General features: G+C 46.1%; 2 protein-coding genes across 2 annotated transcripts in view; one reads left to right on the top strand and one right to left on the bottom strand.

The window, feature by feature from the left end:
- The window catches only part of LOC125450601 (uncharacterized), a 506390-nt gene that overhangs the window by 440468 nt on the left and 47974 nt on the right, over positions 1-17948 (bottom strand). The window lies entirely within an intron of this gene.
- LOC125446342 (butyrophilin subfamily 1 member A1-like) overlaps positions 1-17948 on the top strand; it is a 79594-nt gene that overhangs the window by 39616 nt on the left and 22030 nt on the right. The window contains exons 5-6 of the mRNA XM_059639395.1: positions 1092-1211; positions 9447-9479. Of these exons, the coding sequence (XP_059495378.1) occupies positions 1092-1211; positions 9447-9479 (153 nt within the window). The remainder of the gene's footprint in view (positions 1-1091; positions 1212-9446; positions 9480-17948) is intronic.

Here is a 17948-nt window from a genome sequence, read left to right on the forward strand (position 1 = left end):
TTAGGTTAGCTTTTAGCACCACATATTAGTGAATTAAAATGTCACCATCTGTCATGGTGAAGAACATTATCCTGGATCCCTGGATTTGTAGTACAGTGACGTGGTGACCATGTCATTGCTTTCCCCCATACCACATTCATTCTCAATCAGACTGGAAGAATTCTCCTGATATCATTTATATCACCTCTTTAATTTTGTTTCATCATCTTCTCTTCCCTCCTCACATTTCTGGGAGTCCTGACTGTGGTTTCCCAACCCTATGTCCTTGTTGGAATGTCCACAGCCTAGACCTGAAGTATTTTCTGAAAGGTGCCCCACTTTTCCAGAACAGGTATTCTGATTAGTCATTGACATCATTTCACTTTGACAAAATCCCCTCTCATCTCATTCCAATTAATCCTCGTAGTAGGTCTGCTTCAGACTGTTCCTTGCTCTCCTCCATTACAAATCTGAGACTCATGTTACCCAAGTGTTTCCCATGGACCCGTGGTCCACTTTGCCCATGTCATTTCCCAGGCTGGATCCAGTAATTCCTTCTTCCTGTTTGGACAAACTACCTACTGGCCAAGAAAGGTTCTGAGAACATTTTGCAGAAATCCCTCCCCATCTTTCTCCTCTATGTTAACATTATTCCAAATATTCCATTACTCCGCCCCAGTGTCACCACTCCCATTATTTGGTCTCTGTTTCAATCATTCTCCCCAATTATCTTCTTCTTTGGCTCTGAGTGTAATTTAAAGCCATGTATGTCAAATATCCTGTACTTGCTGAAATGGAAGTTCGAAATTTTATGTAGCTAAGAATTACAGATTTATACATATTCCATGATGAAAGAGTTGCCAATGTAGATTTTATAATATACCAAATTCTAGTTGTTGTTGCAACAATTTAGCTGCTTCAAATGCCCTTCATGATTAAAATTGCACATGATGTTGCTCTGAAGCCAACTGCAACCATCCTCTGTCTTGTAACTGTATGCATAAATTTTGATTCTGGATTCACACATTCTGGCCAGAAAATGGGGTCATACTGGGAAATGCGAGTATGTCAGTCCAATATCAACGTATAATTCACTGCTGTTTACTTTGCAGGTGACATCTTCCCTTCAGCTCCTGAGTGGCCAGCACCATTGCTTGTGACAATTTGTCTTCTGATTGTAGCCATTTCTGGTTCGATTTATTGGAATATGAAACAACATCCACATATCAAAGGTATGTTCTCAGTGTAACAGTGAGGAACCACAATATAGATACAGGCCTGGAATTCCTGAGGATTCTTCCTGTCTCCTGCTTGAACTTGGGAAATCTGAAGGCACCCCTGGACACTTGACTTCAAAACGGTGATTCAAAGTGTATTTCTGCTGATTTCCTAGTGAATTCAGGCTCAAGGTAAGAATAATCCGATGGAATTTCAGGATGACAGAATTATTCCTGAAGAATATGGAAGCTGGGCATTGTGGCCACTGCTCAGGCTGCAAGCTGTCCCATCAATTAAATCCCAGAGTCAGGAAGAAGATGAGTGCAGGAGGCTATTCTGATGGGATTGGGAGGGGTGGTCTTATGGGTAGGAAGACTCTTAACAGATAACCTATGGAGCTGGTCATGGGGAGATACCACACCGAGGCAAGTATTGTAATAAGGAACCCCCTACTTCAACCGTTCTAGCCCCCCACCCGGCCATTCCTTCAAGATCTGCTGGGCTTTCCAATAGCCCTGCCCTCCTACTGTTGACTTCAGTTAGGGTGAGGGTGGCAGCTGACCTATGTCCTACTCACACCTTGTAAAGCTGCGGATAATAGAAAGGCCAACTGCATGATATGAAGGCAGCAAACACCCCCTTCCCAATATCCACCCACTGCACCCTCCAGCCACTGTAAACCTGCCAGTGGGAGCCTGTTAAGTTATTTCCTGGGTTTATTTAAATATTACTTGTTTTAGCTGCCGGTTTCTGGGGGGTGTGGGAGTGGGGGGCGGGGGTGCAGGGATTGGGGGTGTGGGGCACAAGGTGGGAGTGAGGCAGAGGGTTGGGCTGGGGCAGGGGGTGGGGGCTGGAGTGGGTGGGGCAGTGAAACTCAAGGTGACATTAAACGAATAGTTCAACTCACAACTGTCTGCCGAATCAAAAACTCTCCTGAATTTTCAGGATTTGAGATAAGCCCTGAACCCCACCAGAATCAGTGGGAAATTCAGAAGCTAACTTGTCAGGAAATCTCAGTTATCTATCAGAATAATAGGCTTGTAATCATAGGGGTTTTGAACTTTTCCAACATAGACTGGGACTGACACAGCATCAAGGGTTTGGAGAGGAATTTAAGTGTGTACAAGAAAATTTTCTAATTCAGTATGTGGATGCACCTCCAAGAGAAGCAGCATAATGTGACCGTCTCTTGGGGAAAAAAGGCAGGCCAAATCACTGAGGTGCCAGTTAGGGAGCACCTTGGGGTCAGTCATAATTCCATTAGTTTTTAAATATTTATGAAAAAGGATAAACCTAATCTAAAAGTGAAAGTTCTAAATTGAAGGAAGGCCAAATTTGATGGTTATACGCAAGAAGTTTCAAAAGTTGATGGGGGGAGGCTATTTGCAGGTAAGGGATGGCTGGAAAGTGGGAGACCTTCAAAAATGAGATCATGAGAGTCCAGAGACAAGATATTCCTATTAATGCAAAGTACAAGGCTTGTAGGTGTAGGGAATGCTGGATAACTGGAGAAATTGAGGCTCTGGTCAAGAAAATGGAAGGATATGCCAGGTATAGACAGCTAGGATCAAGTGAATCCCTAGAAGAGTAGAAGGACAGTAGAAGCATACACAAGAGGGAAATTCGGAGGCCAAAAAGGAACCATGATGTAGCTTTGGCATAAAGGGTTAAGGAGAGTCCAAAGTGATTCTACAAAACAATAAGGACAAAAGAGAAACTAGGGACTGAAAAGGGCCCTTTCAAGATCTGCAATGTGTCGAACGGCTGGAGATGGAGCAGATACTAAATGAGTACTTCATTTCAGTATAACAAAGTGTGGAGCTGGATGAACACAGCAGGCCAAGCAGCACCTCAGGAGCACAAAAGCTGATGTTTCGGGCCTCGACCCCTCATCAGAGAGGGGGATGGGAAGAGGGAACTGGAATAAATGGGGAGAGAGGGGGAGGCGGACCGAAGATGGAGAGAAAAGAAGATAGGTCGAGAGGAGAGTACAGGTGAGGAGGTAGCGAGGGGATAGGTCAGTCCAGGGAAGACGGACAGGTCGAGCAGTTTCAGGGCTGAAGAGATTACAAGAGAGTTGCAGTGGGAGAGAGATTCCCTGGTGTTGGTCCGGAGGGAGGAGGGTAACTTATTCAGGTTAGGCATCCCTGGAAGAGGCTTCGCAGCGAGGTTAAAATTGTATCAGTGATAATGGGAACTGCAGATGCTGTAGAATCCAAGATAATAAAGTGTGGAGCTGGATGAACACAGCAGGCCAAGCAGCATCTCAGGAGCACAAAAGCTGACGTTTTGGGCCTGGACCCTTCATCAGAGGTGCTCCTGAGATGCTGCTTGGCCTGCTGTGTTCATCCAGCTCCACACTTTATTATCTTGGATTCTACAGCATCTGCAGTTCCCATTATCACTGATACAATTTTAACCTCGCTGCGAAGCGTCTTCCAGGGATGCCTAACCTGAATAAGTTACCCTCCTCCCTCCGGACCAACACCAGGGAATCTCTCTCCCACTGCAACTCTCTTGTAATCTCTTCAGCCCTGAAACTGCTCGACCTGTCCGTCTTCCCTGGACTGACCTATCCCCTCGCTACCTCCTCACCTATACTCTCCTCTCGACCTATCTTCTTTTCTCCCCATCTTTGGTCCGCCTCCCCCTCTCTCCCTATTTAATCCAGTTCCCTCTCCCCATCCCCCTCTCTGATGAAGGGTCTAGGCCCGAAACGTCAGCTTTTGTGCTCCTGAGATGCTGCTTGGCCTGCTGTGTTCATCCAGCTCCAAACTTTGTTATCTTGGATTCTACAGCATCTGCAGTCCCCATTATCGCTTCATTACAGTTTTTACTCTGGTGAAGATTTTACTGTGGAGCAGGATATGGAAGCTAGAATACTTGAAATAAACAATGATTTTATGAAAAGTGTCCATGTTTCAGAGGTGGTGGAGGTGGAAATCGTAAAATGAGACAAAGGTGGATAAATCCTTGGGACTTGATCAGGTATATGCCAGACTTTGTCGGCTGCTGGGCAAGTGATGGCTGGGCTTACTGCTGTGATATTTGTAACATAGATAGCCATGGGTGAGCTGCCAGAGGATTGGCCATTGGCTAATGTGTTGCCATTATTTAAGAAAGGTCATAAGAAGAAGCCAGGGCTCTATAGTCTGATAAGCCTGACATCAGTAGGGAATCTCTCTCCCATTGCAACTCTCTTGTAATCTCTTCGGCCTTGAAACTGCTCGACCATGTCCTGAAGCAAACCAGGTACCACAGCCACATCACCTTTCTCAGCACCTGCCTACGGAACCAGATCATCCCCAAGGGACTACAGTCTACATTTCAGCCTTCCCAATTTGGCCCCAACCGTGACCACCTCTACACCCAGAATATTCAGGCCCTTCAGAAGCGGTTCTCCCTGCGAGTCCTGAAACAGACACTTGCAGCCATGCGCCGGCACCTCCAGGCACTGCAATCCAGCCTGCCCCAGCTCAGAGCCTCCCTCTCCCAGACCTGCAAAGGACCTCTGCTGTTTTTTATCCTCCGCAGGATCCACAGACTGAACACCCAGTTCCACTCAGCTTTACTGGACACCAAAAATCGCAAGTACAACCAACTCACGGGCCCCTGCCACCCACAAGAGGATTCCTGGGCCTCCCAAATCCCGACTCTGTCCCTGCCCCTCCCCCACCATGCACCCGCCGCCATTGACCATGAGGACACGGCCGGAGACCCCACCGATGACGTCACATCGGCCTCCGCCGGCCACAGAACTTCCGGAACCGCTGCTGCAGTCACCACCTCCACGTCCAGGTACTACAGCCCACACACCACCCTCACCTCAGCCGCTGCCGCCCACCCCGATCCTCCCACCGCCGACGGAACCCCGCCCACGGTCGACGCCGACGGAACCCCGCCCACGGTCGACGCCGACGGAACCCCGCCCATGGCCGACGGAACCCCGCCCACGGCCGACGGAACCCCGCCCACGGCCGACGGAACCCCGCCCACGGCCGACGACATCATCGCTCCGCCCACAACCTCCACAGCCTGCAACCCCAGAGGAGACAGCCACACTGAGCCCTGCCGAATCTTCACCATCCCCCCAGACCTCCCACTGACTGAGGACGAACGGTCAGTCCTGAGCAAGGGGCTCACCTTTGTCCCCCTACAACCACACATCAACGAATACCAGTCACGGTCGGACACAGAGCAGTTTTTCCGCCGTCTTTGCCTGCATGCCTACTTCTTCAACCGGGAACCCAACCCTCCTTCCACTGACCCCTTCACCCGCTTCCAACACAAGTCCTCCTCCTGGACACCACCCCCAGGCCTCCTACCCTCCCTCGACCTCTTCATCTCCAACTGCCGTCGAGACATCAACCGCCTCAACCTCTCCACCCCTCTCACCCACTCCAACCTCTCCCCCGCAGAACAGGCAGCCCTCCGCTCCCTCCGCTCCAACCCCAACCTCACCATCAAACCCGCAGACAAGGGTGGCGCAGTGGTAGTATGGCGTACTGACCTCTACATCGCCGAGGCCAGACGCCAACTCTCCGACACCACCTCCTACCGCCTCCTCGATCATGACCCCACACCCGAGCACCAAACCATCATCTCCAACACCATTCATGACCTCATCACCTCAGGGGACCTCCCACCCACAGCCTCCAACCTCATTGTTCCCCAACCCCGCACGGCCCGTTTCTATCTCCTTCCCAAAATCCACAAACCTGCCTGCCCTGGTCGACCCATCGTCTCAGCCTGCTCCTGCCCCACCGAACTCATCTCCACCTATCTGGACTCCATTTTCTCCCCTTTGGTCCAGGAACTCCCCACCTATGTCCGTGACACCACCCACGCCCTCCACCTCCTCCAGGACTTCCAATTCCCTGGCCCCCAACACCTCATATTCACCATGGACGTCCAGTCCCTGTACACCTGCATTCCGCATGGAGATGGCCTCAAGGCCCTCCGCTTCTTCCTGTCCCGCAGGCCCGACCAGGCCCCCTCCACCGACACTCTCATCCGCCTAGCGGAACTCGTCCTCACACTCAACAACTTCTCTTTTGACTCCTCCCACTTCCTACAGACTAAGGGGGTGGCCATGGGCACCCGCATGGGCCCCAGCTATGCCTGCCTCTTTGTAGGTTACGTGGAACAGTCCATCTTCCGCACCTACACAGGCCCCAAACCCCACCTCTTCCTCCGGTACATTGATGACTGTATCGGCGCCGCCTCTTGCTCCCCAGAGGAGCTCGAACAGTTCATCCACTTCACCAACACCTTCCACCCCAACCTTCAGTTCACCTGGGCCATCTCCAGCACATCCCTCACCTTCCTGGACCTCTCAGTCTCCATCTCGGGCAACCAGCTTGTAACTGATGTCCATTTCAAGCCCACCGACTCCCACAGCTACCTAGAATACACCTCCTCCCACCCACCCTCCTGCAAAAATTCCATCCCCTATTCCCAATTCCTCCGCCTCCGCCGCATCTGCTCCCACGATAAGACATTCCACTCCCGCACATCCCAGATGTCCAAGTTCTTTAAGGACCGCAACTTCCCCCCCACGGTGATTGAGAACGCCCTTGACCGCGTCTCCCGCATTTCCCGCGACACATCCCTCACACCCCGCCCCCGCCACAACCGCCCCAAGAGGATCCCCCTCGTTCTCACACACCACCCCACCAACCTCCGGATACAACGCATTATCCTCCGACACTTCCGCCATTTACAATCCGACCCCACCACCCAAGACATTTTTCCATCCCCACCCCTGTCTGCTTTCCGGAGAGACCACTCTCTCCGTGACTCCCTTGTTCGCTCCACACTGCCCTCCAACCCCACCACACCCGGCACCTTCCCCTGCAACCGCAGGAAATGCTACACTTGTCCCCACACCTCCTCCCTCACCCCCATCCCAGGCCCCAGGATGACATTCCACATTAAGCAGAGGTTCACCTGCACATCTGCCAATGTGGTATACTGCATCCACTGTACCCGGTGCGGCTTTCTCTACATTGGGGAAACCAAGCGGAGGCTTGGGGACCGCTTTGCAGAACACCTCCGCTCAGTTCGCAACAAACAACTGCACCTCCCAGTCGCGAACCATTTCCACTCCCCCTCCCATTCTCTTGATGACATGTCCATCATGGGCCTCCTGCACTGCCACAATGATGCCACCCGAAGGTTGCAGGAACAGCAACTCATATTCCGCCTGGGAACCCTGCAGCCATATGGTATCAATGTGGACTTCACCAGTTTCAAAATCTCCCCTTCCCCCACTGCATCCCTAAACCAGCCCAGTTCATCCCCTCCCCCCACTGCACCACACAACCAGCCCAGCTCTTCCCCCCCACCCACTGCATCCCAAAACCAGTCCAACCTGTCTCTGCCTCCCTAACCGGTTCTTCCTCTCACCCATCCCTTCCTCCCACCCCAAGCCGCACCCCCAGCTACCTACCAACCTCATCCCACCTCCTTGACCTGTCCGTCTTCCCTGGACTGACCTATCCACTCCCTACCTCCCCACCTACACCCTCTCCACCTATCTTCTTTACTCTCCATCTTCGGTCCGCCTCCCCCTCTCTCCCTATTTATTCCAGTTCCCTCCCCCCATCCCCCTCTCTGATGAAGGGTCTAGGCCCGAAACGTCAGCTTTTGTGCTCCTGAGATGCTGCTTGGCCTGCTGTGTTCATCCAGCCTCACATTTTATTATCAGTGGTGGGTTGGGATTCTGATGGATAGGATCTACATGAATTTGGAAAGGCAAGGACTGATCAGGGATAGCCAGTATGACTTTGTATGTGGGCAATTGTGTCTCACTAAATTGATTGGATTTTTTGAAAAAGTCACAAAGAAGATTGATGAAGACACATCAGTGGACATTGTCTAGATGGACTTCAGCAAGGCATTCCACAAGGTTCCACACAGTAAACTTTTATAGCAAGGTGAAATTACATGGAATTCAGGGAGACCTAGTCATTTGGATAGAAAATTTGCCTAAAGCTCAAAGACAGAAGGTGGTGGTGAAGGGTTGCTTTTCAGGCTGGAGGACTGTGACCAGTGGTGTATCATAATGATTGGTGCTTGATTTAGTGCTTTTTGTCACTTACATAAATGCTTTGCATTTAATATCGGAGGTATGGTTCGTAGGTTTGCAGATGACACCAAAACTGGTGTGCATTGTCAGTGAAGAAGATTATTGCAGAGTGCAACAGGACCTTGATCAGATGGGCCAATGGGCTGAGTGGTAGATGGATTTTAATTTTGATAAATGTGAGGTGTTGCATTTTGGTCAGGCAAAAACAGGACGGGACTTTTCCACTTAATGGTAATAGCTTGGGGAGTGTGGCTGAACAAAGAAACTTTGCAGTGCAGGTTCATAGTTCCTTGAAAGTGGAGGTTCAGGTACACAGGATAGTGAAGAAGACATTTAGTATGCTTGCCTTTATTGGTACATTGAGCAGAGGAGTTGGGAGGTCATGTTGCATCCCTACACGACATTGCTTAGACCACTTTAGGAATATTGCATTCAATATCGGTGTCTGCTGTAGGAAAGATGTTGTGAAACTTGAAAGGATTCAGAAAAGATTTACAAAGATGTTGCTGGGGTTTGGAGGCTTTGAGCTAAGGGGAGAGGCTGAGTTTTTCCAGGAGCGTTGGAGACTGAGGGGTCATTACAAAGAGGTTTATAAAATCATGAGGGGTGCAGATAGAGTGAATAGCTAAGTCTTTTTCTCAGGGTTGGGAGTCCAAAATTAGAGGACCTTGTTTTAAGGTGAGAGGGAAAATATTTAAAAGGGACCTAAAAGGCAACATTTTCACACAGATGGCGGTGCGTTGTATAGAATGAGCTGCTAGAGGAAGTGGTGTAAGTGGGACAATTATAACATTTAAAACGCATCTTGATGGGTACGTGAATCGGAAGGGTTTAGACAGATATGGGCCAGATGCTGGCACATTGAACTAGATTAGTTTAGGCTGTCTGGTAAGCATGGATGAGTTGGACTGAAGGGTCTGTTTTTGTGCTGTATATCTTGATGAGTCTATGACTGTAACCTGTTAATTCTCCATTTTTCCAGGTCTCATGAAAGGCATTAACTTGTTTCTCCCTCGATAGACGCCACCTGACTTACTGATATTTCCAACAGTTTGTGTTTTTTTATTTCAGATTTACAGCATCTACAATATTTTGTTGTTGATTAATGAAATCATGGCTTCTAATTTTTAAATTGATGTTTCTCTTGTTTTTTTTTCAGAACTAGAACTTCGAAAATTTATCGTAGAACACGGTAAGAATTTAACACTGAAATATTTATAAATTTCAAAGGAACTTGTTTTGGATTAATTTAAAATTTAATGAATTACATTCACATTTATCTGTTAAAATCACTTAATTATACACAATGGCGAAATGACAATGCTTTAAACCAAATGCTTAAAAACTGATCTCCTTAAAATCTTCAGAACACATTTCACTGTATAAGGATAAAAGAAAAATGTTCAACATTTGAATTAAATATATTTGGCAAAACTTTCCAAGATCTTGTGCTGCCTCAGGGGCCTCTGAAACAACAAACAGTAAATTGTGAGTGACTCCAGTGAAGCTCAAGAATACCCATAGTTTTCACTCCTGTACTTCCCAGAGAATTAATTTGCTCCTCTCTCCCTAACTTACATTGGAAATATAATTTGTGCCAACCTGTGGGCTGTTTTTGCTATATGCCCACAGGAACCTAGACAGGATTTGAGCATATTTCATTTGGAAACTTGATATCCGGCAGAGGATAGAGTCTTGTATCCACATCCCAGATTTAAAAGAATTGTGCCTCCCACTGTAACAATTAAAAAAATCTTATGAAAGGTCATCACAAAATTTAATTTGAAAAGCTTCTTAATTGTGGCATGGTGGTGGTGTCCCTACCTCTGAGTTGGGAGACACAGGCTGAAAACTCCCTGCTCCCAAGGTGTGTAATAACATCTCTGTTCAAGTTGATGAGAAATATTGTAAATTTAATTGTTACGTGACTTTTGATTAAAGCCCCCTCTACAGCTGTACTCCAGATCTGCCTCAAAGTATTTTTCTAATGTTCAGTGAGTTAAAATGGAACAATTTCTATTTTTGCAGCCTTTTATGTGTCTTCAGTACATTCCCAAACATTTCATGGGAGCACAAATGTGAGAGACAATCTGGCAATTTGGTAATATCTGGCAAAGAGTCATGAGATAAATGACAAGTTAATCTATTTTTAAAGGTATTCATTAGAGCCAAGATAACTGTCCAGCTTACTTCAGATTGTGCCACACTGTTTACCATGTTCATTTCAACAGCTTGATAGAACCTCAGTGTAACATCTCAATTGAAAGCTGGTACTTCCAAAAATGCAGTGCGTCCTCCAGTGCAGAAATTATTAAATTTTGCAGGCACCTCTTTAGATTTTGTTGAAGGCTGCTTTTTGATTTTCAGGAGCTTAGAATTGTAAAACCATACAGTACAGAAAAGGCCTTTAGACCATTGAGTCTGAAATGACAAAAATAAACTGTTACCTCGAACAATCCCAATTTCCTGCACCCTTCTCATTAATTGTCTCTAACCAGTTTTTTAGGTAAGGCAGTCACATCGTAACATTACTTCATGTATTTGTGATGTAAGGGATATTTGGAGAAGCACTTAGCAATATTCTGAATATTTAATAATTCTCCAATAAATTTGGATCAACAACACAAAAAGATTGATTTCCTTGAGACCATAGTGTTTAAATTGGCACAAAACCATTGTCCCCAAGTTAGCGAAAAAGATTTTCTTTAAAATAGAGGACATGCAGATGTATGCACAAACAGCCTTCACTCAAAACACATCATGAGTGAGGTCCCAAGTAAAGCACTTCATCGTATATTCACAAGGCAGAAATGTTTTCACCAGTATGTATAAACCTTTTTACTGCAACTTAGGTCCCAACGTCAGATTTAAATTGACTTGTTATAAATCAAACTTGTTGGACTGTAACTTGGTGTTGTGTGACTTCTGACTTTGTCCATATCCTGTCTGACACCAACATCTCCACATCACAATCTGCACAGCACAAGTCAGGAGTTTGACAGTGTTCTTTTGCTTGGATGAGGGCAACTTCAGCAGCACTCATGTCAGCATCTAGGATAAAACAGCCCACTGAATATCAGTATAACCACCGTTGTGGGTAAATCACTGCAAGCTACCTTTAATTTCTTGACTCCACCTTGACACACGGCATGTCTGTTTATCCCATACACCCCACAAACTTCATATCCCCACCCACCCAACCCCACTTCCCTGCCGTAAGTTGCAGTCTCCTTTTTTCTTCCATGTGCCAAATAATCTCCCTCTCTTGCTCCCTAAACTGTCTCTCTAATCTCTCTCTCTTACTCTCTACTCGGTCTCTCTCTCACTCTCTCGCACTTGCTCTCTCTCTCTCGCTCTTTCTTGCTCTTGCTCTCTTTCTGTTGTGCTGTCTTTCTCATTCTCTCCCTCTTGCTCTCTTTCTCACTCTCTCTCATTCTCTCTCTCCCTCTCTCCCCCGCCACCGCTTCCAGCCGCTATGTTGCTCCCAATTTCTTGCAGCTGTCATCTCTATCTCCCAATCTCTTGCAGACACCACTCCTGTGTACTTTCATCCCTCAGTGCTTCAATGAAGTTTCAGCCCAGGTTGTGTTCTTATGATATGGAGTGGGGATTGATTGATCTGTTGCTTTGGGTCAGAATGCGACTTCACAGGAACTAAACAGTTTACATATGCATATTGACAGGCCATAAAAATGCGCCAGACTCTAGCAGATGGAGTTTAACGGAGATAAGTGAGAGGTTATGCATTCTGGCCAGAAAAAAAATCAAATTATTATTTAAATGGGAAGCAGATTCAAAGTGCATCTGCGCACAGGAGTCTGGGTGTCCTTATCTATGAATAGCTGAAAGTCGATACACAGTTGCACCATGTAATAAGAAAAGCAAATGGAATCTTGGCATTTATTGCAAAAGGACTCGATGAAACAATAAAGAAGTGTTTTACAATTTTGTAAGGCATTTACGAGATCACTCCTGGAGTATTATGACCAGTTTTGAGGAAGGATGTGGTGGAATTGGAGGCAGTTTGGAGATTGATTGCAGGGCTGAAAGTGCTGTCGTATGCTTGTTCAGAATCTGTACAGTAAGAAATCGCACGAATGAAGTTATAGTCCAACAGGTCCAACAGTAACTTCACCTGATGAAGGAGCAGCACTCCAAAAGCTTGTGATTTTAAATAAACCTGTTGGATTGTAACTTCGTGTTGTGTGACTTCTGACTTTGTCCATCCCCCGTCCGATACCAGCATCTCCACATGACAGTCTACACAGCACAAGCCAGGAGTTTGACAGTGTTCTGTCCGTTTACTTGGATGAGTGCAACTTCAGCAGCACTCATGCCAGCATATAAGATAAAGCAGCTCACTGACCAGTGTTGTGGATAAATCACGGCAAGCTACCTTTAATTTCGTGGTGAAGAGGGTATTTGGCATCCTTGTCTTCTTTGGTCAAAGCATGGAGTACAGGAGTTGAGATGGCATATTACAGCGTACAAGACATTGGTGAGGCCACACTTAGAGTACAGCAGACAATTCTGGTCGCCCAGCTGTAGGAAGGGGGTTATTAAACTAGAAAGGGTGCAAAAACGATTTATAAGGATGTTAACGAGACCAGAGAGCTTGAGTTATAATGAGAGGGTGGATAGGCTGGGACTCTTTTCCCTAGAGCGTAGGAGGCTGAGTGTAGGACCTTGTAAATGTTTATAAATCATGAAAGGCATAGGTGAGGTGAATAGCCGAGATCTTTTTCCCAGGGTAGGGAGTCCAAAATGGAGGGCATGGGTTTAAGGTGAGAGAGGAAAGATTTAACAAGATTCTGAGAAACAACTTTTCTTTAACACAGAGGGTGGTGCATGTAGTTGCTGGAATTTGGAAGAATGAGGGGCATCTAATTGAGTTATATAAAAAGCTCAAGAGAATAGATAAGGTGGATGTTGAATGCTTACCCCACCCCGCCTCTGGAACAGTTTAGAACAAGAGATCACAGATATAGAGTGAGAGGAAGTATATTCAGAACTGAAATGTGGACGCACTATTTCTGTCAGAGGGCTGTGAATGTTTGGAACCCACTGCCCCGGAGTACACAGGAGGCAGAATCAATCAATAGATACACATAAGAAATAGATATGTTTCTGATAAAAAGTGGGTTAAATGGCTCTCGGGAACAGGCAGGAAAGTGAACAGAATTGGTCATGGTTATATGGCAGAACAGGCTCAAAGGGCTGAATCAGCAACTCCTGCTTCTAATTCCTCTGTTCCTAATATTCCTCTTGGTGTAAAATAAACACCACATCATGCTGTGGTGCTTTGCCGAATTGTTTAGAATTTCTATTTGTATAAAATATAGGGAGAACTGAAATAACTCTTCAGAGGCAGTTATCCTATTACCAGGCACCCTTTATTTACAAATGCATAGCCTTTGGCAATAGCCCTGCCTCTCACTGAGTCAATCATTCAGGGGACAAGTCATCCTGACATTTACCCATTTATGTTAGTCAGGTCTCCCTGATTGGTCATGATTAACAGCCCAATCAGGAAACTCATATTCTATGAGGGCCAACTGGCTGACATCGCTACAATCTCTACAAGGACGACCAACAAAATTTCTGGAAAGAAACTCGCACCAGCTCGTCCTGCTGTGGCTGATCTATAACAGTGTCCATGGAGTGTTCCTGGACAATCCAGATTTCAGGGACCCCTGAGTGATCAGTTGTAAAGATGGCAGAGTTAGACAGCTCAGTCAACTCATTCCTACACATGATACTAAAATTAACCAATGTTAGTGTGATTGTCATTAGAGCTGTCGAGATGTACAGCATGGAAAGAGACCCTTCTGTCCAACTCATTCATACCAACCAGATATCCTAAATTAATCTAGTCCCATTTGCCAGCATTTGTCCTCCATCCCTCAAAACCCTTCCAATTCATATACCCATCCAGATGTCTTCTAAATGTTGTAAATGTACCTGCCTCCACCACTTCCTCTGGCAGCTCATTCTCTACATGCACCAACATCTGTGTGAAAAGATTGCCTCTTAGGTCCCTTTCAAATACTTATCCTCTCACTTTAAAACTATTCTGCCTAGTTCGGGATTCCCTACCCTGGGCAAAGGCCTTGATTATTCACCCTAGCCATGCCTCTCATGATTTTACAGATTTCCCTTAGGTCACCAGTCAGCATCTGACACTCCAGGGAAAATAGCCCCAGGTTATTCAGCCTCTCACTACAGCTCAAACCCTCCGACCCTGGCAATATCCTTGTAAATATTTTCCAAACCCTTTCAAGTTTAGCAAAATCTTTCCTATAGCAGGGAGACACGAATTGAATACAGTTTGTCAAAGGTTCTTTACAGCTACATGACCTCCCAACTCATACACACAATGCACTGACCAATAAAGACAAACATTTCCTTCACTACCCTGTATACCAGCAACTTCGCATTCAAGGAACTGTGAACCTGCAGTCCAAGGCCTCTTTGTTCACTCCCTAGAACCTTATCATGAACTTTATAAGTGTTGCCCTGATTTGCCCCACCAAAATGTAACACCTCACATTTATCAAGATTAAACTCTGTCTGTTACTAATTGTCCCATTGGCCCATCTGATCAAGGTCCTATTGAACTCTGAGGTAACCTTCTCTGCTGTCCACTGCACCACCAAATTTGATGTCATCTGCAAACTTACTAACCGTACCTCCAATGTTCATATCCAAATCATTGATGTAAATGATAAAAAGCAGTGGAACCTACGCCAAACCTTGTGGCACACTGATGGTCACAGGCCTGCAGTCTGAAAAGCAACCCTGCTCTATTTGAAACAAAAAGTGGAAACAGAAAAAAACCAAGCCCACCCGACACTGCCCCTCTCAGACACGTCCTGGACAGACAGCGTGAAACACAGAGCAGAGCCCACTCTGCTCTTTCAAAACAGAAAATAAAGCTTCTTTGACTTTATGAAACAAAAATAAAGATCCCATTACTTTGGGAAAAGCAAAAATAAATAAACAAACAAAAAATGGCTGTCCCTTGACTCTGTCCCCACCAGCATCTCTTGGGCAGGGACCACAGGGGCCAAAATAAAAATAAACTTAAGCAAAATCAAACAAATAAATAAACACATTAATGAACAACTAAATAAATAAATCCCCTTGATTCTGTCCTCATCGAACACTCTTGGGACAGGGTCAACAATGATTTAAAATGCTGAGGAAGTTCGACTGCACATTTCAACAAAAAATAAAATTCCTCTCTCACTAACCCACATCAAGCACATCGGAGACAGGGACAGTATGGGGTAAAATAAAGCCCCCCTTGGCTCTTCCAAGGGGTTTAAAATTAAAACAAAGGGGAAATAAAACAGCCATCTTTCCAGGGCACCAAACTGAAAACAATTGCAAACTCAAAATGACAGTAACTCAATGAGAATATCATTATCCAGGCTGTTAATGCACTCCAGTCCCCATGGCACTCAGTAGTCTCAAAAGGCCCTGTCCATGCCAGTGAGCCCTGTGTGGTCCCTCACCAGGGACAACTGAGTGTTGACATAACCTTGAAAGAGATGCAGACAGTCAGAAACCCCAAGGCCCTCTTCAGCCCATTGCTTGGACCTGTTAATGGCCATCTTGGCCAGGCCCAGGAGAAAAGCCACAAGAAGGATCAAAAACTTACCCACCCCTCCCTGCACCGAGTGCCTGTTGATCAGGAGTGTGGGACTGAAGTGCAACCACAATTTGAACAGCAGCCCTTTCTAAAAAGTGAAAAGGGGCTGCAGACGAATGCGCTCGCCATAAATGTGAAGCACCATCTCCTGTAGGCCACAAAAAGTGTACATGGTCTGGCAACCAGTAAATGTTCTCAGTTGCTGGGTGGGCAGAATCACTGCATACGGCAATCTCGACCCCAGCTCCCCGATGTAAGAGAGGAGGGAGCGCTGCATACACGGCCTTCCACTGGGGACCTCCATCACCAGAGGCTTGGCAGTGGAATGTGTGCAGCATCAACCTGTACAAAAAATGCCTCTGTGCTGTTCGAAAGGCCCCAGGAGGATATCCTGAGACGGCTCAGATTGTGGGGCACCACATCACAGGGGAGCGTCTACGTTGGGCAAACAACAAGTTCCAGACGGACAGGTGTCAGTTTGTCCAGAGGCCCATCGCACACCTGAGCCACCTTGGAGTGTCATGTCCGACTGTCTTGTCCATCAGGTTCTGGATGGCTCGGGTGGGAAACCGGAGGTTGACCAATGTCCTCACAGTCAACTGTGCCCAGCCCACTCCTCTGCCATCTAGTCTGTCCCTGACTCTGGTCAGCCCTGCATCCCAAGATCTGCCCTTGGCTGGCACAAACCACACTCAAGCAAGAACCTGTTCCTGGGCAGCAGCTCCATGATAAGAACCACCATTCCTGTAGGGGGAGAGCTCCAGCACAATCTGACTGTCTCCCAGACCGTGATCAGGTCCAGATCGACGACAGGTGATTTGTGGAAGCAGAACTGAGGCTGGGACCACTGCAGAGCTGAAGGTGGGTGCAAAGGTACATCAGCACCTGACTCCCATCCTCAAGCAGGAGACTCTGAACTGCAGCAGCGACCCAGTGTTTTCTCTTGTTCCAGAGAAAACCTTTTCTGGATGGCGCTGACAAAGCCACCAGGAAGAGGGAGCAAAGTGACCAGCGGGTACCACAACGTGGCGGCCAACAGCTGGTTTATGATGAGCACTCATGCCCTTTAAAGGCAACCATCCACCACCCTCTGTCTCCTACCTTTGAACTAATTTTATATTCACATGACTAGTTCTGCCTGTATTCCATGTGTTCTAACCATGTTAACCAGTCAACCACACGGAATTTTGTTTAACGCCTCACTGAAGTCCATAGTTAAGGAACGTGATGTCAAAATATGGCGAGTTAATCCATGAATATTATCAGAATTAAAAGATAAACAGTGATTTTTCCAGAGTTATCATTGCAGTTTCTATTATATGAGAATTATTAAAACAATTTCTGTAGCAATATGAACATTAACGTACTATTTGCATCTTAATTTCAATTCAAAACTTTCCCTGAGCTTCATATTCAGAAATGATACATAGATTAGTGCGATTGCCATGCACTATTGACTGTTCACATTTTAGCAAACATTCAAAATGCTGAAATAACAAACATTGATAAAAATGACTTTTTTGCATGTCTCATAAATAGTTTGGAAGAATGATTTGTTATGCTTGCAGCTGAAGGTAATCAAACAGATCTGAGAGTGAAAGTTGAGAATAATGTATTTTACTTTTGTAGTCTGGTTAGTGCGGTGGGCAGTCACTGAACAAATTCACATGAGACTACTGGTGCCCTTTTAAAAATAGAACACAAGTCAAAACTCGCTAGAACACAAGTTCATTACACAAAAGAAGAAAAATGGAAAGATCTTGTTGAAGTCAACCAAAACACAAAAAACAACCTTTTTCTCAGCAATCATATTTATAGATACTCAATCCCAGTCAAGCATCAGAGCCATCTTCACTCTGTAATTTCTTACTCAACTGATATGAAGGCAAGTGTTTTCTTGAAGTGACTTTGTGCATATTGAGCCGATGTGATTCTCTAGTTCTCTTTCAAAACATACAACAGACAGGTCAACTCACTGACCTTTCCTCATTTTTCAAAGAAAAGCTC

Source organism: Stegostoma tigrinum, chromosome 34 (genome assembly GCF_030684315.1).
Source record: "Stegostoma tigrinum isolate sSteTig4 chromosome 34, sSteTig4.hap1, whole genome shotgun sequence".
In the NCBI taxonomy this organism is placed as follows: domain Eukaryota; kingdom Metazoa; phylum Chordata; class Chondrichthyes; order Orectolobiformes; family Stegostomatidae; genus Stegostoma; species Stegostoma tigrinum.